At 39.3% G+C, this 26,097-nt stretch overlaps 1 protein-coding gene across 20 annotated transcripts in view; it reads left to right on the top strand.

Annotated features, from left to right (window-relative positions):
- ANK3 (ankyrin 3) overlaps positions 1-26,097 on the top strand; it is a 681,638-nt gene that overhangs the window by 595,461 nt on the left and 60,080 nt on the right. For all 20 annotated transcript variants that reach the window (XM_027091793.1, XM_027091782.1, XM_027091795.1 and 17 more), the window contains 3 exons: positions 2,976-3,082; positions 8,380-8,604; positions 11,321-11,475. In XM_027091793.1, the coding sequence (XP_026947594.1) occupies positions 2,976-3,082; positions 8,380-8,604; positions 11,321-11,475 (487 nt within the window). The remainder of the gene's footprint in view (positions 1-2,975; positions 3,083-8,379; positions 8,605-11,320; positions 11,476-26,097) is intronic.

The following is a 26,097-nucleotide window of genomic DNA, read 5'->3' as shown; positions in this document are numbered from 1 at the left end:
CTTCTCCATTTGGGAAAGAAACAAAAAAAGTCATGTTCTTTTACAAGACATACTCAATAGGATTAAAAAGAGCATCCCCATATACACCTTCAGCCCCCAACTTCTCCTCTCCAGAGACAACTGCTCAGGGTAGCTTTTGATGACTGAGTACTAAGCTTATGGGATGCTCTCTGCGTGGTTGAGGGCTTAGCACCTGTGATTTCCACTGAAGTAATAAGTCTGGGACATTTCACTGGAAAATCCCAGAGAAGACTCCCCATTTTCTGCCTCAAGGCTCTGTCCCTAACTGTTTCTGTCTTGGAGACTAGTAAAGGTAGAAGGCTGGGGCTGAACATTCATTACATAAACTTTCAATTAATCCCCATTTTCATTATGGTGCCTCTGACCCTCTAATCTTCTGCCTCTGGTTTCTGTGCCTCTAGATTTCTGCCAGGGTTGAAGGGGGTGAGTTATTCAGCAACTGATAAATCAGTGAGGGGATTATGGAGATCGGATCCCTTTTTAGAGAGACTTGCAACCAATCCTTGTTTTTCTGTTGATGTCTTCTCTCATTCTCTTTGCCTGTGTGTGTGTGTGTGTGTGAATTCTGGACTGTCATTTTACTGGGGTTTCAGTAGAAAGCAGATCTTTAGAAGGACGAAAATTGAGATTGATTTGGTTTTTGGTGTGTGAGCCAATATCTCTCATCAGATTTGGAACGCTCTTAGCCATTCTCTCTTCAAACATAGCCCCTACCTTATTCTCCTTTTCTATTTCCGAGAGTTCAATTACACACACGTTAAAACCTTTCACTGTGTTCTACGTCTCATACTATTTCCTGTATTTTCCATTCTTTAAAAAAATCTACGCTTGACATATACACACCACTATATTTAAAATGGATAACCAGGAAGGACCTATAGCACAGAGAACTCTGCTCAGTATTCTGTAGCAACCTAAATGGGAAAAGAATTTGAAAAAGAATGGATATATGTACACGTATAACTGAATCACTTTGCCGTACACCTGAAACTAGCACAACATTGTTAATCAACTATAGTCCAATATAAAACAAAATTTTTTTTAAATCTACCCTTCATTTTTTATATTTTTCCATTAACACTTCCATATATTAACCCTGTTTCCTACTGTGTTTAAGAACTGACATTATACTTAGAACTGAACAAAGGCCCATTTGATTTTCTTACGTATAGTCCAGTCCTCTGTTGAATCGTCCACCTTTTCATTTCTTTTCTCTATCTTTTTTCCTATTTTCTTAAACATACTAATCATAGTTATTATGATAGCTATAATCAAAGTTCTTATTAACTTCCTTCAAAATGTAGGATCACTTGGGAGTCTGTTTATAGTATCTGGGTTTGTTTTGGTTTTGTTTTTGCTCACATGCTCTGGCCATGCTTGGCAGTTTTTCATTGCATGCTGGACATGATGTATAAAAACAAGTTTGTAGACGCGACACACCCAGTGATGATAATATTCCTTCAAAGAGGATTCACCATCCCTCTGCGAGGCAAAGAGTGGTGGCTGATTCTTCTCATCCAATCAAGATTTTGCTGAAATGAGGCTGGTTCGCAGCCCTGGTAAATCTCAGGCTACCTCTGGTCTGTCCCTGGCCCTTCAGGGTCCTTATTTGAAATTCTGGTATGATCTTTGGGTCCCCTCCCCTTCCAAGTCTCACACTCTAAATCTTTTTCTCATGAAACTGCCCAAAAGCTCTGTTATGCCTTTCAGAGATTTTCTGGTTAGTTTTTTAGCTTCCTGTTCTGCACAGCTCCAGAGTTTATTTATTTATTTTTATTTTTTTTATTTACTTATTTTAATTTTTGGCTGTGTTGGGTCTTTGTTGCTGCACTCAGGTTTTCTCTAGTTACAGCGAGCGGGGGCTACTCTTCGTTTTGGTGCGTGGGCTTCTCATTGCAGTGGCTTCTCTTGTTGTGGAGCGTGGGCTCTAGGTGCGCAGGCTTCAGTAGTTGTGGCTCGCAGGCTCAGTAGTTGTGGCTTGCGGGCTTAGTTGCTCCGTGGCACGTGGGATCTTCCCGGACCAGGGCTTGAACCCATGTCCCCTGCACTGACAGGCAGATTCTTAACCACTGGGCCACCAGGGAAGCCCCAGCCCCAGCATTTAGCAAATGTTCTGAATGGAAATCTGTAGCATGCCTGAGGCCACCCAACTCTCCACCAAAACTCCCTTGGTTTTTCTGTTCCCCAGCAGGTAGCCCCTGTAGGCACAAAGCCCAAATTCTGTCTGCACTGGTAATTGACAAATGCCCCCAAGTTAAAAATGGCAACAAAAAACTCAACTCTTCCAGGTAACCACCTCTCCAAATACAGCTCCTCAGTTTTGCACCTCAATTGTTCTCTGCTGCCCGCAGAGATGATTTCCACACTTATCTGTTGTGCTTAGCACAGCACTAGGCTGCTGCTGGCTTCTCTACCCCACTTGGAAACAGAAGTCATCAAGATTGAATTTTTTTATTTTTATTTTGAGATTCGGAAAAGAAATTTACGATTGTCAGATTAATTTAGAGATTGTTGAAGTACTTAAAATCATGGTTAGCGTTACTTCTGTGATATTCCTTGTGCCATGCCAGTTACTCAAGATGGTTTCTTAAAAGATTGAGATAATACAGCATATCAATGAACTTTATTTCTAATTCTTGAAACTTCAATGTAGACCTGTGGAGGAATGTACAGTCAGGCCCATGGATGCAGAGGGCCAATGACACTAGTTATTTTATATGAGGTACTTGAGCATCTCCGGATTTTGGTATCCACGGGGATGGGTGGGCGGGGGGTGTCCTGGAACTGATCACCCGAGGATACTAAGGGGCAACTGTAAAAAATATATATCTATATATGCTTACTTTGAATGTTAGACTATCTGGACTATGGAGACATACAGGTGTATTTTGTACGTACAGAGAAACCACTGTCTTGGATGGGTTGTTGACACGATATATCGTTTTATTTTTCAGCATCTAACATTCACAAGAGAATTTGATTCAGATTCTCTTAGACATTACAGCTGGGCTGCAGACACCTTGGACAATGTCAATCTTGTCTCAAGTCCTGTTCATTCTGGGTAAGTAACCAAAAAGTCACTTTTCCTATTAAATTAACATTGCACTTACTATTTGCAGTTATAAATTCGTATTGACAAGCTTCACATGTATGAGATATTGATCTTCTAAAGGACTTCATTAGTGAGTATATGTGGTATATATTTGTAAGTCATTAGTAAATATTTTTGCTAAACAAATCTGCATTTCTATTTTTATTGGTAAAAGCACCATGTTAGAAAGGAAGTTAATAAGGTGCACAACCATTTCCTGGCTATTCTGGCACTACTTTTAGCTCTCTAATTTTCCTTTTCAATAAAAAAAATTTTAATATAGTCATTTCTCTTAATTTTACTTTATTCAAATGAAGTTTTTTCTGAGTATCTGATTTTCCTGAAATAAAATTATAATGAAGCTGTATTAAATTAAAAATTTTTTTAAATAAATGAATTTTTAAAAGAAAAGAAAAAGTGAATGTACCAATGTGTGTACCCTGGAAGTGCTATAGTAAAAACCACATCAAACAGGCTCCTTGTTGCTGCCCTGTTAGTCAGCAAAATTTGAGGCAGGCAGCTAAAAGGTGACCTGCTTCAATTGCTGAATTGATAATTATTGTATTTTTAGATATTGGATTCTTAGCCTATTATAGGTAATTAAACTTGGGATAATTGATTCACATACAAATGGAATCGAAATAATTCATTAAGATGATGAAAATTTCAAAGTATTTTCACCTCTGAAATTGACATTTAGGCCATAAATTAGTTGTGATCCAGGACAAGTGCAGATTCAATTTATTTAATTCTGAATTAAATAAATTAACAATAATTAACATTTGTGAAGTGCCTTACATATTTTATGAAGTATTTTTTGCTGCTTTTAATTACAATAAATTGTAATGGCTAACCTACCTAGTGCTTTTCATGTATCTGGCATTGTGCTAAATCTTTTACATGTATTATCTTATTTAATATTTATTTGAACCTTAAAATGACACTGAGATAGGCTTTACTCATTATCCCCATTTTACAGAGGAAAAGTCCTAGACTCCAAGTAATGCTGCAGGTTATTTAAAGTATTCTTACACAATTGTGGCTTGTAACACCACAATTATGAAAAACAAGTCACTGCAATGTCATTTAAATGGAAATAATTCACATGAAAATGCCTTATAAACTATCAACTACATGGTGGTCTTTGAATCATTAATATTGCATTTCTTTAATTCAGTTAGAAAAAGCTTTAATTATAGTAATATTGCATTTTAAACTGCTTAAAATAGTTACACGATTTATAGTAGATGTGGGTCTAAAATTGCAAAAGCAAAAAACAAACCAAAAAAAAAAAGTTGAGAAGGAAAATATAAAACACCCAGAATAGGGCTTCCCTAGTGCCACAGTGGTTAAGAACCCACCTGCCATTGCAGGGGGCACGGGTTCAAGCCCTGGTCTGGGAAGATCCCACAGGCTGCGGAGCAACTAAGCCCATGCGCCACAACTGCTGAGCCTATGCTCTAGAGTCCACAAGCCACAACTACTGAGCCTGTGTGCCACAACTACTGAAGCCCGCGCACCTAGAGCCTGTGCTCCACAGCAAGGGAAGCCACTGAAATGAGAAGTTCATGCACCGCAGTGAAGAGTAGCCCCTGCTCCCCGCAACTAGAGAAAGCCCACGCACAGCAACGAAGACCCAACGCAGCCAAAGATAAATAAATTAATTAAATAAATTAAAAAAGAAAACACCCAGAATACATTCATTAAGTGGGCAAACATACTGAAGAGTTTTTTGAACCAAACTTGGTGAATTGCCACCATGTGACAACAATCTAGAACCAGCACTTTGTATTCTACATAGGAAAGAAAAGCACTAGGGTTTAATTTAGTAAATCGAGAAGTTGAGGGATCATAGGATAAGAAAATCAGAAACGAGCTTTCCCCTGCACTGGAGGCAGTGTAGTATGTGAATAGGCAACTAATGTCTCCTTCCCTTTGAATTCACTGAAGACAGTAGACTTTTGCAGGAAAGGAAAAGTAATGGCAGCTAATTGGGCTTATTTGAAAAGGAAAATATACACTTGGTATACACTTGGAAATAGTTCACTAATGCCAGGTCTATGGTGTAGCTTATATATAGCCATTTAAGGCAAATCTTTTTCCAAGTTGTCCCACAAATGCCAAATGCCTTGGTTTCATTTTCTGATGGTTTTTATTTTTCCTTTGCTTATCATTGACATTTTCTGTTGCTTGCTTCTAATTATCTTACATTAATTTTTCCCATTTGCTTTCTAAATTATTTTGCAGCTATTCTTCTCCACTTCCTCAGTATGATTCAAGGTGATAACTGTGTCTTTTATGTGAACCATCCCTTTTTGTATTTTTAATTTATGTGAATTTTTCCCACAGTTAGATTGTGTCAGTGTCTGTAGTGTATCAGCATTTGTCATCCTGCTGTTCCTAAAGCTAGAAACATTCATTCATGTGTTAGTTTTAGGATCATTTGTAGAATTCCTGCTTTAGTTTAAATGTTAATAAGATACAATGAATATGATTAAATATCACCTTTTCATTTGTTTCTATAAATTATATTGCATGAAATTTTATTTTGCATACAATATGTAAGGGATGAGTTTAGAAAACAAATCACTGTATTTCATAATGCTATTGAGTAACAGGACTCAGTATCGGGCTTAAACATCTACTCCCATCTTTCCTCAGTCTTTTCGCTCTATAAAACTGAAAACCATAGAACAATAAATAATCAGTAATGATCACCAACTATGCACTGGTTGCTACACAGAACACAAAGAGATTCTTCCAATTTTATTAAAATCTTCTAAGCCAGGGTTTTTCCATTTGGTTCTGATATTCTTTGTAGCTGGGGTATTTTTATATTGACACTGGTAACCTTCTTACACTACCTTCACTTTATATATATATAATATTTATATATGTATATATATTTTTTCAGTGTTAGTAACCGAGTCTGACCTAGGCAGTTTCTGAGCACACTTAACAAAATGGTTTTGTTCATTGGTTTATTCAATAAACATTTACTGTGTGCTGATTATGTATGGGAACTGTGCTCAGCTCTGTAGGTTAAGCAGTGAACGAGACAAAACCTGATCTGAATTATTATCTGTATTAGTGAGACTCAGCTGTTTGTTGCCAGGGCAAACACAGCCCTCTCAGTGTAAACACTCCAGTGTTTATCTGTATCAATACTAATACAACTGCATTTTCAAACCCAGAGTTTATCTTGAATCATTTGTAATTCATTCTGTTACTCTTAGTCCCAAGCACGAGTTGATTTTTAACTACTGGAAGCTGGGAAAGATGAGATTTTTGTGTTGGGCTTCCTTATAATATGCCACATTGTCTTTATTACTGAATAAAAGTAGTTGTTAAGTATGTATATGTCTAAAAAAGTATAGGCTCCCCAAAGCAGTTTCAAGTGACCCTTTTATCATTCAACACTGGAGACAATTCATCTGGACACTTGTACAAGTGAACAAGTTATCTTTGTCTTTGACTAGGGAGGAGTGATTTTTGTTTTGTTTTGTTTTGTTTTTGAGAGATTCAGTCTCTTGCCCTCATACTTTGAATATCCTAGTGGTTCTGGTCTCTCAAAGTATGTATAATGATATCAAAAACGTATGAAACCATTAATTAATCCAGAGGAAAACAGCTAAATCCAAAATGAGCAAAAGGGTGTGAAGTTGATTCCACCTCCCTGATGACCAGAGTTGGTTCTGAAAATCTGATAGGCTGAAAAGTGATCCCCATGCTCTTGATTCTCTCCATGGGGATGGTGGGTCCATTTGCTTTGTTGACGAGGTTACTGTTCCGAGGTCAGGAGGCATCACTCTTTAGGAAAGGGTCTCCAGCTAGGACCACCAAGCAAGGTCTGAAATCTATTTGTAGGATGTTAGAACTGTTTTTTAGAAGAGTAAATAGTAGAGGATTTTGATGGATGGGATTATCCCCCTTCCGCGCCCCCGCCCCCCGCCCAAATCCTGTAGGTAATCAGACAATTTTCTAAATATCAACATTTGGTGCTCTTCCACTAATAAGCGTATTTTCACATGTGAAAATTAGAATGCAAAAATACATGTTTCTGTTCCCCAGTCTCTGATTTGCACTCTTCCATATGTTGGGCTCATTGGTTTACATTCATCAGAGTGCTTTACAACACGGTGACAGTGGTGGGAGGAGTCACGGAGGTCTTTTTTTCACGAACACATGATAGGAATCAAGATATTACCCAAATAAGTTTGGGGTTAGCAGATGCAAACTGTTACACATGGAATGGATGAACAACAAGGTCCTACCTACTGTATAACACAGGGAACTATATTTAATATCCTGTAATAAACCATAATGGAAAAGAATATGAAAAAGAATATATATATGTATAACTGAATCACTTTGCTATACAGCAGAAATTTACGCAACATTGTAAATCAACTATACTTCAATAAAATTTTTTTAAAAGATATTACCCAAATATGACACAGTTAATTCTTCACATCTTCATAGCTACATGCAGACAAATAATTTTTCCTCCCTAGCTTTAATATAACAGCCAATGACAGAATTATATAACTCAGAGATATTTTCTAAAAAGTCTGTTCAATCATTTTTGTATTGCTATACAGATACTCAAATGTAGGTTATTTTAAACAGTTTTTAAGCCAAATTGATATTGAAAAGATTAAACCCCTTTCCATCAAAATTGCCTTAGTAAAACTTTAGTCACCTTCTGCTTTTATTCTTATTTTCTGCTTTGTGAGAATAGTAAAAATTAGAGTGTTGGTATGATTAAAGATACATTCATTTTATGAGTTGTACATGTTTAAGACATACTGTGGAGTTTCATCTTACTTGTTGAGGGGGAGAGATTCCATAGTCAGCACATGGCTAAAACCACTGATAGTTAAAATGACCCTTGAATGTAAACTTAAACCACCCACAGGGACCACATACAGTGGGTTTGTTTTTAAATTCAAGACAGTCGTTTAATAGCCAGTTTTTATCCCAACTTTGAAACAGTCACTCTTCCTTCAGTTTGAGCATCTGACAGTGGTTGGCTTCTGTTCGGAGGCCACGCGCCATCAAAAAATAAAGTGTCGTGTTGTACTTTTTTGCTCAGTTCACAAGTCAAATGCATGTTTGATGTGACTCCACTGTATTTACTTCCAATGTATTCTTAAAGAGGGGAATGATAGCTACCTTGTCTGTCACTTTAACATTCAGTTTCCAAACTTGCTGTGAAAACGGCTTCTGTCTCTCCTTGATTTGGCCTCTGATCTTCCCCCCTGCAGGTTTCTGGTTAGCTTTATGGTGGATGCAAGAGGCGGCTCCATGAGGGGAAGCCGGCACCACGGGATGAGAATCATCATTCCTCCTCGCAAGTGCACTGCCCCCACCCGTATCACCTGCCGTTTGGTAAAGAGACATAAACTGGCCAACCCACCCCCCATGGTGGAAGGAGAGGGATTAGCCAGTAGGCTGGTAGAAATGGGTCCTGCAGGGGCACAATTTTTAGGGTAAGTCATTTGTCAGTTTTCATCTTGGCCCTCGTACCACATCTCTGATTTTCTTTACCCTTGTCAGCTCAAGTAGTTAACAGTTAAATCTGTTGAGTTGGACCATTTCAGTCGAGTACAGCCTTCATGTAGTATCAGAGGTCACAAAGCTGTGTAATTCTCTGAAAAGCTGGTAGGCTGGTACTTCCTTAACTCAGTTTGCTGGCCAAAGGTTTCACTAACCGAGAAGCATGTTCTCTGCTCAGTGAGTGCACGGAACCCCAGCGGCCCCTGTGGAAGTCAAGGCACCACTCTTACATATCCCACGTTGAATAAATGGCTATTTTGGGTACATGTCTTTTTAATGATCATTTTTTGGGGAACAATCCATTGTGATATTGTATTTTACAAAAGGAAAAAATGCATTTATTTTCTGAGGTGGCACTTGGGTGCAAATCAGGCAGGCTCTGTCGTGACGGACAGTTTGTTCACAGTTTCCCCTTCTTGTTTCTCTTCCTGCTGCATGGATGTTATTCAGTAAACTGCATCTTCCTACCAATCCTCCCCCTGTAAATGAGGGTGAGAGCTTGGTTAGCCGAATCCTGCAGCTTGGGCCTCAAGGAACAAAATTTATTGGGTAGGATCTTTATAGACAAGATACAGAATGTCTACAATTCTTTTTCCATTTTCAATTTTTTTCTGTCACACCCATGGTCTTATTCTTGTCTTAATTTTATTTTTGGTTTTTAATGCTTTCAGTTGATGTGTGTCACTGAAAGAAGAAAAAAAAATCATAGTGGCTTGACGTAATGCAGCACCGCTACCTCTCTGTGCTTTTCAAGCATGTGGAATTCACTGCGAGCATTCTGCTTTCATAACTCTGTGCTTCTGTAAACCTTGCTTTAATTTGAAATGTTTCAACTGACGCTGATAGTTTTTAAGACAGACTGATAGTCTAATTTTAACCCAGTGTAAAAGAAGATATATGCAGGCTTTGAATCAACATTTGCTGTAAATGATATATATGTGTATATATATATATATACCTGTATATATATATGTATGTGTGTGGAGTTGCATTTTTTTAAAAAAGTACTTATGGGCTGTGAGAAGGACAAGTCATCAATAAGTAAACTGATTTTGAAAAAATGTTGGGAATACAAGATATTTAAAGAAAATCCAATAGGCAGCAGGTAGCATATTCTACTAAAGTTATTAAATTGTTTTGTTTTGTTCTGTTTAAGCTGAAATGTGTTGGTATTTGTCTGTCTGCTTATCTGTCTGATTGGTGTGTTTGCACTGGCAGTCTGCATGAAGAAACCTGTTATGAAAAGTTATGCTTGGCTTTCACCTTGGTCCCAGACCCTTCTTCATTTCTCCTCTCCAATACCGTTGAATGTCATACACAAAGCCACATTCCTGAAATATTTAGAGTGACAGTATCTGATGCATTAACCTGCAAAGATTGTATCTAGTTTTCAAAAAAAGAAAAATTGAATGTCTGATCACCAGGTGTGGTTAAAAACTAAGGTGAACATCTTACTAACTCTTGAAATTACTAACACTATTAGGAATAGTTGATTTTGTTCTTACCCACTGAAAAATAAAGGGATTATAAAAAATTTTTCAAACCCTTAATTTGAATTAATTATAATTATTTTGCCCAAAGTAAAATTTTCATATTTATCATCCCATTTTAAGTGAATGCTTTTGTAATAAATCAAATATTAATATGTTTTTATTTATGTCATTTGGTCATTACAACTACTCTCCTTTTTCATGCCATTACCTATTTAAGCCTGTATCTTCTGTCACCACACGTACATAAACACACAGGCTAAGAGGTGAGGTTATATACAACCTCTGTAGGAGAATAATGATACTGTCTACTTAAATGTCATAAAATAAAGCTGCACAATCCAACTCCATAAACTGTGTGTGATTGTGGTCTGCTTACTCCCATTCATCCTTTTTAGCATTTATCCTACTTCAAAATTTAACAAAATTATTCCTGTGCTTGATTGGCTGTCTTCGATCTGCAGCCATTTTTTCGCCTTCTTTTGCAAAAGGACACTGTCAAAAATTACTAGATCATTATATGACAGTTTCAAACCAGTAATGCTTTTTCAGAAAGTCTAATTCCTATGCAGTCCTACGAGAGCTAGGAAATTACGCTGCCCATTTCACGACGTAAAAATCAAAGTAATGTCTTGACTATACAGGCCATGAAAGTTATGAAAACTGACCGTTGGAAGGAGTGGATTGTTAGATTGTTTTCTTGCTAAGGGAAAAAAAGTCAGTAATCTTTCAAAATAGGCAATTTACAGAATTTCTTTTTTAAAGAAACGACTGTGTCCTTTTAAATCATGAGCATTTTGTATAATACAATACACTATTGTGTTTTAAAAAATGGACCAACTTTCTTTCTTATGGTCTATTTTAATAACTTTCAATTCCTCGATTACTTATGTGTGCTGAATATTTTCCCCCTATTCAATCAAATGCCTAACATATGATAGGCCCCCAAGAATTGTTTGTGAATGAATGAATGATGGCATGTTTTCAGGTTTCTAATATATTATTTAATTAGCAAATGATTCTGCAGCTTTGAAATCATTCCCAACCTTAGTGGCACCTCTGATTTTCAAATGAATACTGTCAATGAAACACTTTTAAAAGTATGAAACTATAAACCTATTTCCTTTGATACCAAAATAATGTGGCTTTTTTTTTCCAGCCCTGTCATAGTGGAAATCCCTCACTTTGGGTCTATGAGAGGAAAAGAGAGAGAACTCATTGTTCTTCGAAGTGAAAATGGTGAAACGTGGAAGGAGCATCAATTTGACAGTAAAAGTGAAGATTTAACCGAATTACTTAATGGCATGGATGAAGGTAATTACAGTGACTCCCTGTTTCTCTGAATGTCTGCAGGAAGAAATCAAAGGGATGGCTAGACTAAAGGAAACAGTACTTGAATTTCACACGTTTGTATTTTAAACTGGGAATCGGGTTCCTCAGCATTTATTGGTTTCTGCGTCTAAGGCATGAAGTTCCATTTAATCTAACAAACTCCGCCCCCCCATATTAATGTATAAACCTTCTGATATTTCTCTGTCTTAAATCAACTGTTTTAAATCTCTGTCTTAAATCAAAGTTTTCTAAGTCAAAAATGTGTAAGGAGGGAGTGAAATAATAATGCAAGGTATGCAAAGCATGCAGAGCATTTTTAAGAAAATATGTTCACTTTTTATCTTTGGAATCATTATTTTCGTGCCCCTTCTTTTATCTCAGTCTTCTCGCAGATTATTTCAATATTCTTATGGATTTTTAATTTCTCCTGGGTTCTAATCAGTTTTTTTAAAAAATAGGTTTCAGGCTAATGATTGGGGAGTCTGTGGTGCTTCCAGTGTCTTATTCTTTGACCTGGTAAGACTGGCCTATAGCGAGCATGTCACTCTCTCATACACACCTTCTTCAGGCTGTCTGACCCTTAGAGTCGTAGCTGTTTTTCTTGGTAGATATTGGGAATAGACTTGTTTTGAGAGTGGGTACGTGGTGCAGCGTTTTCCTTTAAAAATGTAAAAAAAAAAAAGAGAGAGAGAGAGCGAGCTCATCATAAAATAAAGCTAATCTTTATACTGACTTGCTAATCACTACAAATCCAGCAACTGTTTTTTGTTTTTGTTTTTATTTTATTTATTTATTTATGCCTGTGTTGGGTCTTTGTTTCTGTGCGAGGGCTTTCTCTAGTTGTGGCAAGCGGGGGCCACTCTTCATCGCGGTGCGCGGGCCTCTCACTATCGCGGCCTCTCTTGTTGCGGAGCACAGGCTCGGCGCAGGCTCAGTAATTGTGGCTCACGGGCCCAGTTGCTCCGCGGCATGTGGGATCTTCCCAGACCAGGGCTCGAACCCATGTCCCCTGCATCGGCAGGCGGACTCTCAACCACTGCGCCACCAGGGAAGCCCAGCAACTGTTTTATATAACAGCTTTACTGGAGAAATTATTCACATACCATAAAATTCACTCTCTTAGCATTTAGCTCACTAGCTTTTGGAATGCATCTAGCATAGTCTCTACTGGTTGTGAAGTGTGGACAAAGGAGCTAGACAGACTCGAGGGTGTTTGAGGGACGACCTCGGACAAGCTCTTGGATCCCCGTGAGCCTCTGTTACTTCTATAAAATGGAGATTACCTTCCTCACTTCATAGGGTTGCTGTTGAGAAGAAATAAAGTCATTATGTGAGGCGCTTTTCAGAGACAGCCCTTGTTACAAATTAAGCCCTTGATAAATATCCACTATTATATTCATTCCATAGAAAAAACTGTCATGCCAAAGGTATTGTATAAGACACAGTGAATCACAGCCAACCAAGGATTTAAAGATGTCTTTACAGCAGGGTAGGGGGAACCTAATCGTTGCTGAGAGTCTAGCATTCGTGAGGCACTGATAAATGCCTCTATGTATGGAAATTTAAAATGAAAGCATAGTACTGCGAAGTAGGTAGTTTTAATCCCACTTTATAGATGGGGGAACTGAAGTTCAAACAAGTCAAAAGGTTACCCCCAACTCAGTAGCAGCACAGGGGCTGAAATCTCGTTCTACCTGTTCTCAAAAACTTTTAACTATCCCACTTACTTTAGAAATATGTGTCCTGTGGAGAAGAAAATAAACCTAGAGAAGAAAATTCCTACAAACCTCTAGATTTCAAGATCCAGAAGAGTCATTTTAAATGTTATACATGTAATGAGTATACATTAAATGTTTATACATAATACTGACATGTATATCCCGTACCATCCAGAACTTCAGATAATTTCTGATGGATGGGAACTTTCACTGGCAATTTAGATTTCTAATTGTTACTACCTTAATTTATTATAAAGCATGAAATATAGTTTTTTATAAGGAAATTTATAAGAAAACATAATCAAAAGTTTTAAAATGAATAAATCCTAAGGGAAAGAACTGAATTCGCATTTTGAAAAGAGTAAAAGAATATGGATGATTGAGAATATAAAATAGAGAGAATAAGATAAATGGGTTTTCCAGAGGATAGGTTTTTTTTTCCTGTTTTAAGGAAAATAAGGTATAAAGATATTTTCATGTATCCAGTATTTCTTAAATACTATTGTAGATTACTAGTTTTTTAACGCAGCATCCTCTCCACAAGGATTTCTTTTTTTTTTTAACCAATAGCTACCTTGATATTGTAAGTAGCTGAGGGCAGAGTACGTGTCTTAATCGCTTTTGAGTCACCAGTATCGGGCACAGTGCTGATTCGGACACTCACCCAATCCTGGAGAGTAGGCAGAAGGAGGAACCTCATGATAATATATAGCTCTGGGGGGGGTGGGGGGATGAACTGGGAGATTGGGATTGACATACATACACTAATATGTACAAAATAGATAACTAATAAGAACCTGCTGCATAAAAATAAATGAATAAAATAAAATTCAAATTAAAAAAATAATATATAGCTGTCTGGAAGAAAGCTCTTGTTAGTCTGTTTCTTCTCCCCCAGACTTCATTAATGTTTTAGGAAGAATACTGAATATTCTAAGAGAGTGTTGTCCAACAGCACTTTCTATGGTGATGGAAATATTCCATACCTGTGTGGTCCAACAGCCATCACTAGTCACCGGAGACTCTTGAGCACTTGAAATGTGACTAGTGCAAGCGAGGAAGGTAATTTTTAATTGTGTATAATTAATTTCAAATAGTCACCTGTGGCCAGTGGCCACCTCATTAGACACCGCAGTTCTGACAAAAACACTGCATTCTAATAATATGTTCTTCATTTTTGAGCACAGATTATAGTATCAGGCACAGGCAGATTCTTTTTTTAATTTTAAGGTTTATTTATGGAATGGATTTCCATGATTTCATACTGACATGTCTTTATTTTGGGGTGTTTTTTTTGTTTTTTCTTTCATTTTGTTTTTAATAAGCCAATTTTCAAATAGGAAGTTAGTCCTATCTTTGCTTAGACAAATGACGCCCCAGACACTGCCACACTAGGGGCATCTGTCTGATGTTTTAAAGAAATGATGATATAGCCCTATCCTGGATTCTACATGTTATCTTGGAAATAGTGGATAGAGTTTCTTTGCTGCATTTTTTAAGACCAGATAAAGTTTGGTTCCATTTTAGACAATTAAAAGGAAATGCAAATACTTCCAAGTTTAAAGAATCAAGCACTGGAGGCCACAAAAGGAAAACTGAGGACTAAATTTTCAAGGCACCATGGTTTTCTTCATATGTTAAATCTATAAAAGCAATGATAATGAAGGAACCAAGACACACATTTTATAACTGAAGCTCAGTTAATCAGATTTCACGCCAAGCTCAAGCACCACTAACCACCACTCTTGTCCTGTCCCCAGAGAAACTTAGCTCTTATTGGAACACCCCTCCTCTAAAAGCAGACAGGCAAAAATAAAAATCAATCTGTCTCTAAAAATCCAACCCTTCTTTTTCCTTCAAGGTCCAACTAGTCAAACTTCTTGTGGGGAGAGAAGCATAAGCATGGTTTAGGAGGTTTCATGTTATTTCTACCCTCACCACTCTGTGCCCCTGGATAGCTGTTAATTAGCAAGATAAAAACAGTACATAAAATAAGCCAGTGACCAGATCACTCAAGACTTCCTTAAAGAAAAAGAGAAATAAATCATTCTACTATTATTTTATTTACCCTATCGGTTTACCCAGTTCATAACAATTAAGCCTTATCTGCCATCTATGGCAAGTGACCCTTGATAATACCTGTCTTACTATAAATGTCTCATTTTAACCCTCTTTTCCATAAATGAACTCAATGTGTTACTTTATAAGTAATCTGTATTCTACTTTCATAACTAGTCCTGTTGTACCGTCTTCTCTGAAAATCTTAAAACCCAAGTGTTTAGAAAGCATCTTAGCCAGTATTTTGATCAGTGATTTTTTTACTGAACAACACAATTGTAAAGATTAGACTATGGTTCTATAGTATTTTAAAACTTGCAAAGCCTTTCCATGTGCACAATCAAATTGTAACTCCAGGGCTTCCCTGGTGGCGCAGTGGTTGAGAGTCCGCCTGCCGATGCAGAGGACACGGGTTCGCGCCCCGCTCCGGGAAGATCCCACATGCCGCGGAGCGGCTGGGCCCGTGAGCCATGGCCGCTGAGCCTGCGCGTCCGGAGCCTGTGCTCCGCAGCGGGAGAGGCCACAGCAGTGAGAGGCCCGCGTACCGCCAAAAACAAACAAACAAAAAAACAAATTGTAACTCCAGGGAAAGACAAGTCCAAGGAGGAGGATAGTTTGCCCAACGTGGTGTGGTCGTGAGGATCACGACCTGTGGATGTCACACAGACTGGAATTCCCATCCTGGCTCCACGGCTTACTAGCTGTGCGAATCCAAGAAAGCCCTTGATCTCTCTAAGCTCATAGAGAACTAATGGGAAATAGATGAGCTAATATGTGTGAATTTCTGAGCATGATGTCTGACACATGAGAACCACTCTCAAAGTTAGCCATAGCCACGGCTGCCACGTACAGCTGTGCAGGAGAGCGAGGGGGGCAGACATCTTGCCTCTTCCACTTTCCAAGCCATCTGCTCTGACACTGGCCTTCAGGACAAAGGGGCACCTTTATCTAATGTTTTCAAAGCGACTCTCTAGTTGCCTACAGGGCTGTGTCCACTCCACGTGGACGCTTTTCCAGATCCCACGAGGACACCTCCAGGGCTAGTGGAATCCCTGGTCACAGTTGATGATGATTACCCCATGACTACCACCCAGTCAGGAAATAGTAAGCAGACAGATCTAGACTTCCAAAATCTGGACTTCTGACTCCAAATCTAGTCCTTTTTCTGCAATACTCCCTTGCATCTGTATCTTCTCAAATGAAGGATGCCTATGAAAGTGCTTTGTGTGGAACAAAAGGTGACACGAATGTCAGCTGCTACTTAAATTTTCCATTATGAATCAAGGTACCCTCCTAGTTCTTGTATGACTCCAAAGGACATGGCATGTATTCAGGACAAACTGTCATTGCAGAATAGGGTGGAATCAAGAGTTATTTGTGGCACTAGCAACCTCAGAGATAAAGGCATCAGTGGTTATGCTAATGAAGCAGGTGTGTTAGAGCAGCTCTATTGAAATAACAGGCTAGAATGACACAGAGGACAGTTGGTCTGGGTGTGAAGAACCTGTTGTTACCACTGAGGTATGATGTGGCAGGAGCAACTTTTCTCTTTGGCAGCAGACATAGATCTTGTTCTAGCACTTGTTCGTTCGTGTTTTCTCAGGAGAGAAAGATATCGCAAAACAAAAAAATACTCATTCTGCTCCCCACAAAAACATCATCTTTAAAATGCACCAAATTGAATCTACTTTGTAAGTTTAATTAAAACCTTACTTGAGTTAAACTCACAAAGTTCAGTTCAACATGTTTAAAATTGTGCCGGGGGGGGGGGGGGGGGGGAAACGGGGAGGGGGGAGGGTTGGATTGGGAGTTTGGAATTAGCAGATACAAACTACTATACATAGAACAGATAAACAATGAGGTCCTACTGTATAGCACATGGAACCATATTCAATATCCTATGATAAGCCATCATGGAAAAGAATATGATATTTACTAGTAGAAGAATCCTTCCTCCTTTGAGATCTTAAGAACTGCTTATAGAAGTAGTTGAGCACTGAAAAGTGAAATATGTAGTTTCACGTTGTACACAGCACCATCTGTTGGGGAAATCGATTAACAATTTTGAAAAATTCTGGAGGAAAAAGGAAAAATTGAACTTAACCAAATCAGGACTGTGGTTGGGGTGTAAGAAAAAAAGAGAAAAAGCGAAAAAGCCCCAAACTATTAATTAAACCATAACAAGACGCTAATCTGCTTTCAGTCCACTGCCAGAAAACTTACTTTTAAGTGGATTCAGCGATGCCCACCCGGTGCATAACTGGGCCAGAACAGTTCCCTCACGCCTACTAGTCAGGAAATGAAAATGGGACCGAAGCAGATGAACATTAATAATGCCAGGTTTTATATATGTCTGTGTAATGTACTTCTTGCAATTACATGTCTTTATGAAACATTAGTGGGTCAAAAAATGACATGAGACACCCTGTCCCATGTGTCAGACAGAGTGGAGCTCTGTGCGCTCCAGGGACAGTGAAGGGGTCTGAGAGACCGGGTGTTAGCTTCCGTCACCTTTAGTGTCGATGTGAATAGAGGCCCATGTGCCAGACACGGCAGGTCTAGGCCCCTTAGAGCTCAGTGCGCTTCTGTGTTTGCTGCATAGGCCGGGTTACGGATTGATGGTGTTTAGCTTTAAGACATTATATACGATCTGGACTTTGAAGATAGGATTATATAAATTGTTTCTTGTCTGGATATAGTACCGATGGTTAAACGAAGGGTTGAAGAAAGTTTGTAAGGGGGCTAATTGCAGTAAGCAGATGTGGAAGAACATTTTTCTGGAAAATAACAGGGAGAAGCAGATGCAAAGAATACAAGGCTTCTGCAATCATGGAGGAAAACCTTAGAATGATTATTCCAGCATGGCCAAACACACCCTCTTCTCACTTCTCTGTTTCCAGGAAGCCTTCCCTAAACCCCAGTCTAAGTTAGATACACTTGGTAAATACTTCTATCGCACCTGGCCTGTCTTCTTCTGTAACAAGCAGTTTTGAACTTTGCTCTCTTCCTTAGTGGACTGTAAAGTCCATGAGGGCAAGGAATGGCTCTGACTGGTGACAGTCATTATGCCCAATGAATATAACAGCCCTTAGCAGTGTTGTCACTTCGTCATAATTTGTTGAAGAAATGAATGAGTTGTATCCCAGCATGTGCTGCCACTCTTGACAATACATTTCCTCAATAATTCAGTGACCCATACCCAAGACAGGAAGCAACTTTCTAAAAGAACAGATGCCACAAACAAATGGGGAGAGGAGGTCTGGGAAGCCGGAGAAGGGCACATAATGATTAGGAATTCGTTTTCTAAAAATAACTTTAAGATATATGATTGTCAGCAATTATATGGATTGCAAAAACTGGAGGGAAAAACAAACAGGTATATCATTGTTTCCAGACATTCTGCATCATTAGCACTCAGTTATTTGTGCAAATCTGAATAACAAAGAAGGTCCCTACCTTGGGTAGTTAAAGATGTAAAGTAATGCTGATCCAGACACACATATAGCAGATGCCAGAATTCAATAAGAATATGAGTTAAATTACTAAAATGATGGGACCTTTCTGTACTGTCTTTGCAACTTTCCATGAATCTAATTCTTTCAAAGTAAAAATTGAAAAGTTTCCTGCTGTGTTTATGTTGAGGAAGAAGAGTCAAGTATATCATTTGAGGGTTTTTTCCTGTAACATCCAAGGGTGGGCTTGTTCCAAAAGTTGCATTTTAGGTGGAGCTGAACTTTAATTCCAAAGAAATGAAGGTCTATAATTTTCTGAAATATTTCAGTGAATATATTACAACTGTTCTATTGTTCCATATATTCTACAGCCAGAGTTAAATATTATAAATTTATCTTTTATTGCCTTCATTTCCCCCAATTTATCTGCTACTTAATTTTCTATGATTGGTGATATTTTCCCTTAAAAACTGAATGAAATTAAAATGATAGCAGTTCCGATTTATATACTTGTAGAGATGCAAAACAGAGACAGTGTGATTTAAAAAAAAAAAAAAAAACAGTCCAACCTTAGATCTGCCACAGGCTGGCTCTATGGCTCTCCTCTATCTCCAAGGTTGTATGACCTTGGAAAGAATACGTAATCTAAATTATTATGTCAACAGATCTGTGCTGGCGGATTTGTATCATTTATTTGTCATATCCACCCCAGAGGTAACTTTTCTTATCCTGATCTTATAAACAAGTTACCTAGGGCTCAGCATTAAGGAACTCCTCCAAGATCCAGGCTCACTGGTTTGAGAACTGGATTTGAACCGAAGGTACCTGTCTACAAAGACTTTCCACAGACCCATACTAGCTAGCATGCCGTTTTGAATTCTGACATTCTAAGACTCCCGTTTTTTCCCACCGCTCAGTATCAAATACTCCATTCATAGAAGAGCAAGCTGAGAGAACATTCACATGACCAGAAATGAAACCCTAGATAAAGAAATCATCCTGGGCTTCCCTGGTGGCGCAGTGGTTGAGAGTCCGCCTGCCAATGCAGGGGACGCAGGTTCGTGCCCCGGTCCGGGAAGATCCCACATGCCGCGGAGCAGCTGGGCCCGTGAGCCATGGCCGCTGGGCCTGCGCGTCGGAGCCTGTGCTCCGCAACGGGAGAGGCCACAACAGTGAGAGGCCCATGTACTGCAAAAAAAAAAAAAAAAAAAGAAATCATCCTTTGTGAAAACTCGAGGTTGTATTCCTTCTATAGACTGTTCACACTCAAACCTGACCAGATCACAAACAGCCTTCAGAAAACAAATTCCATACAGGAAAGAGAGTCATGGCCCCATTGGACCATGTTATCAAGACATTTAGTGCATGTAAGAGTGAAGCAGAACTAATCACTGTGATCATTTGAATGCTTTTAAGAAAAACTCATCTTGTGGGAACATGATTTCAATCCTGTTATTTAGGATTCATTGTATTATGACCTTCACACCCATTCATATTTGCAAAGCATTTTATGATCCTTCTTGCTCTGTTGCAAAACCTGTTACAGAGAATGCTGTCCCAGCTTTTACAAATAAACTAAAGGAGTTACAAGGTACTTAAGACATTTATCATTCATCAGCGAGGCAAGAATGCTGCAGAACATCAGCCTCCATTTCTTATGCAGCAGAAAGCGCCACTATCATGAGAGCTTTGTGCTCCTGGAGTGGGGCCAATACGAAGTCATGTCACCTTTTGGACCAGGGTGTTTGCACATCCATCCATTACTCATCCGTTTATCAACCACTACACACATGCCAGGTAGTCTGCAAAGACACTGTGTTAAACGGTGGTTGGAGTCCATGTCTGTGTGATTTCATCCGTTCCCCCAGCCTGGTCTTAGGTTCTAATCTCAGCTCTAAAGCAGACCAGCTAAGTCAGTTTGGGTAAGTCACTTAACGTCTCTGAATTTCAGACACTTACTTTACCAAAATGCTATGTGGGCAAAATAGTAATTGACCCGCCACAAAGTAGACATGCAGTAAGTGTAAATTTTAACCTTCTTCCTGGCCAAACCTATTTCAGAACTCACCTCTCTCTTTTCCCTGTGATGTGTGTGTGTGTGTGTGTGTGTGTGTGTGAGAGAGAGAGAGAGAGAGGAAACTTTGCTAGTAACAAATTAAAAAGAGAGAAAGAGAGAGGGATCCAGGGTTCTTTCATAGTCTACGCACTATGAATCACCCTGAAAGGTAAAAAGCTCTTAATATTTTTTTATGCCCTTGCCTCCTTTCATTCTATAGCTATGGAGTGGTTTAGTATATCCTTTAAAAAATAAAACTATTTTAAACTAGTAGATATTTATTGTTGCCCCATAAGCTCCTCTTCTCATATTGAAACATCCTTGAGTTGTTTTTCATGGGATCCTGTTGTCATATTTTTAATAATTTGGGTTCTGGATTTTAAGGACAGATACAGGGTGAGAGTCTACTAAGACCTCGCTTCTCAAATGTGTCAAGTCATAAAGTCACCTGAGTTGAGTATGGAAATTTCAGGTTCCACCCCTGGCCTACCAACTCAGAATCTCCATGAGAGAAGGCTAGGAATCTCTGCTTTTAATAGGTAGCACCGGTGTTGCTTCTGATCTGGCCAGTCTGGGGCACACTCCTCTGGGAGCTAGGTTCTCTGTGGGTAGGAATATGATCCAGGCACCATGTTTGTGGTGCGCATTACTTGGTTGAGTTTATCTCTGTATGTAAAGGGTGGGAACAAAGCAAAGATTCTTGGTAATATCTTCCTGCTTCTCTGGTCTAAGTAATAGACCATTTTAAACTCCGATTAAATTCAGTCCTGGACAGAACAGTGGCGTTGTTCGTTTTTACATGATCAAACTTCATTCCTATTTGCCTGGAAATCTGACTTTTTTTGATACGCCTTTTTAGTTTACAAATAGCAATATAGCACAGTATACCATAGTATGAATATATCATAATTTATCTAACCTCTGTCCTACGATAGCCAATAAAATCTTGTGGTAGGCGTCCAGGCCGTAAGCATCCTGTAGTGACTTTACTGGTTTCACCTCTTCCTCTTCCCTCCTCACATTTACCTACTTATCCACATCATTTACTTTCCTATTTGTGCAGATATCCTAGAGTGTAATGGCCCAGCCTTCAACTGTAGCTCTTGAAAAGATTATAAACCAATATTTAGTATTAGTATTTTTATACTTCTATTAACTTTTATTCTCAGAGGAAAAAAGTTAAAAATATTTTAAGTAGACATATATACAGAATGTAATCTGGTTAAGGGAAGATATCTTTTCTCCATTTCATCATGCAGAGGCCTGGGAATATGAGTAATTCAAGGAGGTGTATGATTCTACTTAAAAAATGGGGCATGGAGACGCCAATGCCTGATATCCACATGTTAGTTATTCCACTAGGTTAAGCCTTATCTTTAAAGTACCCGTTAAAATACACATTGAAGGTCAATAATTATGCAAGTTTTAATGGTGACAGAGGAATTGCTAAAAGCTTCAAAATAGAGTACAACACAGAGGGTCCCTGAGTCACTGGCAAATCCTGAAAGACGTCAGAAATTCAGTGTGGACTTAGAAATCTGAGCTTCTCCATTTACCACTCATCTGCTGCATCTGAGGGGTACCCCCTCACCTTCTGTTTGGGGTGGCCTTAATGCTTCATCCAAGGTAAGACGGCATAAGTGTGGCCAAGCGACCTCTACTACGCCAACTGTAGTTCTTCCCAATCCACTGCTGTTAGTTTCCAGGGGTGAGACATCTGTCTCTACCTTAACTCCGCACAGATGTATGTGCACACACCCAAACACACACACAAGCAGCTGAGAAGTGCACATTATCACAATTCCTCCGAAAGATGCCTCACTCCCACCGGTACGTCCAGAATAATCTTGAGTAAACTTAATACTCACAGGATACACGCTTGTTACAGGCAGAGTTAGGAAATCTGTCTTGGTTGAAGGGTATAATTTCATGGCAGAGTCCATGTAAACTGCTTGCACTGTGTGGAGTCCTAAGTCTTTTCTAAAGGAGAACATAATCACAGGTTTGCAGCTGAAATTAAAAAAGTATCTACTTAGCTGATGGTGATGAGTTGCACAGCAGTTACAAATTATCAGAACTTTTTCAGTTGCAGCATGAGTTATGAACTTCGGAAATTCAGACTTTTTTTTTTTTTTAATAAACTGATTTGACACTACATTTTAAATTTTATTTATTTATTTTTGGCTGTGTTGGGTCTTCGTTTCTGTGCAAGGGCTTTCTCTAGTTGTGGCGAGCGGGGGCCACTCTTCATCGCGGTGCACGGGCCTCTCACTGTCGCGGCCTCTCTTGTTGCGGAGCACAGGCTCCAGACGCGCAGGCTCAGTAGTTGTGGCTCACGGGCCTAGTTGCTCCGCGGCATGTGGGATCTTCCCAGACCAGGGCTCGAACCCGTGTCCCCTGCACTGGCAGGCAGATTCTCAACCACTGTGCCACCAGGGAAGCCCCAGACTTTTTAAAATAAGCCAAATCATGGGAAAGGAAATATACCTGCTCTGTATGGAAAACTTTTATTCTTTATCAATTGGTGAATAGGTGAAAACTTCCCCAGAATATTTTCCTGAGCAAACTTTGATTTCTTCCTGTTTTTCTATACTAGCTTTTTTGTTTTTTTTTTTAATTCTTTACCTTTGTTTTCTTTTCCTTCACTAGAGACTCAGTATTTAGGTTTTGACAGAGCAGGGGGGAAGGAGATGGTTAGAAAACAAAAAGGACCAAGATTCCAGTTCCATATTTGATCTGGGGTGAACCCTATTTCTCTCCTAGTTGACAATTGATTTGGTGGTGGTTAATCTGTAAAATGGTAAGATGTCTCTGATCCAATTAGCTAACCATCCATTTTACCATTCTGCACATTTCTGTGTGGAATATGCCGCTATCTCAGCCCTGTGTCTAACAGAGGCGGCAAACGTGTTCGTAGTGGAGGGACGGTAGGCATGTGCTGTAGGTATCAGAGGAATGAAAAGAGGCTTCTGTGAGTAGCAAACAACAAAAGTAAAACCAACACTCCTCCTTGAAGTGTGGAAATCTCCCCTTTGTTTTGTAGCAACTAAAACCACCCCAGCTACATAAACCCAAAGGTAATGCTATATTATTTCCCACCCTATTCTCACCTCCAACTCCAGTTCTCAGTGTTAATAGCGTAGAAGGTTTCTTCTGCAAATTTCTCTTATAAAAACATACAAACAGGGACTTCCCTGGTGGTGCAGTGGTTAAGAATCCACCTGCCAATGCTGGGGACACGAGTTCGAGCCCTGGTCCTGGAAGATCCCACATGCCGCGGAGCAACTAAGCCTGTGTGCCACAGCTACTGAGCCTGCACTCTAGAGCCTGCGTGCCACAACTACTGAGCCCACGAGCCACAACTACTGAGCCCGCGTGCCACAACTACTGAGCCCGCGTGCCACAACTACTGAAGCCTGAGTGCCTAGAGCCCGTGCTCCACAACAAGAGAAGCCACCACAATGAGAAGCCTGCGCACTGCAACAAAGAGTAGCCCCCGCTTGCCGCAATTAGAGAAAGCCCATGCGCAGCAACGAAGACCCAACACAGCCTAAAATAAATTAAATAAATTAAAATATATATATACACAAACATACAGATTACACTTTTCCTCTAAAAAGGATGAGAAGCCCGCGCACCGCAACGAAGAGTAGCCCCCGCTTGCCGCAACTAGAGAAAGCCCATGCGCAGCAACGAAGACCCAACGCAGCCTAAAATAAATAAATTTAAAAATATATATATATAAACATACAGATTACACTTTTCCTCTAAAAAGGATCACACTGTGCACGTTGCTGTGCCTGCTGCTTCCTTCCTGACTTTATACATGTCAACCACTACCTGCCTGGCTCCCTCCCTCCCTCCGAGCTCACCTTTCCTGTCACCTCCTCAGAGAGGTGTTTCCTGACCCTCCCCACCCCCACCCCCACCACCCCCCATCACATTCTATTTCCTCCCCTTGATTTTTTTTTCTTCCTATGTGCTCAGTGGTGTGTGCCCTTCCCCCCTTCCCCCCATTAGAATGTAATCTCCCTGTAAGCGGTGACTTTAGTTTGCTCTCTGCTGTATCCCTGGTGACTAGACGAGTGCCTGCACATAGTGGGTCCTCAGTAAATATTTGGTAAATGGACGAATCTGAATCCTCCTCGTCACTCGTTGCAGGAGTGCTGCGAGTGTGAATGAACCGTGACCTATCTAACCAAGCCCTTACTGATGGGCACGCAGGCTCTTTCAAGCTTTAGTCATTACAAGCAATGCCGCTTTGCCTGTGCTTTTGTAAGAAAGACGTCAGAGAATGGGATTGCTGGGTCCAAGGGTAGATGCGTTTTCATTTTGAGTAGAAGATGCCCAGTTACACTGTCAAAAGATTATTGCCATTCACACCCACCAGCAATGACTAAAAGCATCTGTTTTCCCCCAGTTTTCTCTGTAGCAGGAGATTGTATCTTGTTTGTAGCAGGAGATTGTATCTTCTTGGAATTGGTATTTCCACGTAAATTACCGAGTTTGAATATTGTAACATAAAGTTTATTGGCCGTTTTCTGTGAATCGCCTGTTTATAACATTTTGCTAGTTTCCGTTGGCTTCTCTGTCATCTTATCAACTTGTAGCTGCCGTTGATATTGAGCATATTAGTTCTTCATTTGTCACGTGTGGCTATTACCTTTCCCAGTCTACCTTTTGTCATTCAAGTTTATTATTCTTGTCACAGAAAGCTTTACATTTTTATATAGTCAGAACTGACTTTTAGGCCTCTGGGTATCCAGTTTTGAGTAGGAAAGTTTCTCCTATTGAAGGCTAAAAGGTATTCTCTTGATTTTTTTGATAATATTTTAATTTTTTAAGTAGTTAAGTCTCTTGTCCAGCTGGAATTTGTATTAATATATGATAAGATATATAGTGATTTAGCGTTGTTCTTCCACATAGATGTTTATGTTAACACTGTCCTTTAAATAAACTATCTTTCCCCCACTGAACTGAAGTTTAAATATGACTTTGATTTAAATATACTAAATACATAATATATATATAAAAGTACATATATATGACTTACACATATACTATATATATGTATATGTGTTTATGTATACACATATATAAAGTTGAATTTCTTTTTAAAAAATTATTTATTTTGGGCACGTTGGGTCTTCGTGGGCGTTTCTCTAGTTGCGGTGAGCAGGGGCTACTCTTCATTGCAGTGCACTTGCTTCTCGTTGCGGAGCACAGGCTCTAGGCGCACGGGCTTCAGTAGTTGTGGCTCGCAGGCTCTAGAGCGCAGGCTCAGCAGTTGTGACGCACGGGCTTAGTTGCTTTGCTAAGC

Source organism: Aethalodelphis obliquidens, unplaced genomic scaffold (genome assembly GCF_003676395.1).
Source record: "Aethalodelphis obliquidens isolate GAN/ISIS:26980383/991018 unplaced genomic scaffold, ASM367639v1 scaffold73, whole genome shotgun sequence".
Taxonomy (NCBI): Eukaryota; Metazoa; Chordata; class Mammalia; order Artiodactyla; family Delphinidae; genus Aethalodelphis; species Aethalodelphis obliquidens.
Note: the sequence above shows the minus strand (reverse complement) of the source record. Positions and strands in the feature narration are given on the sequence as shown.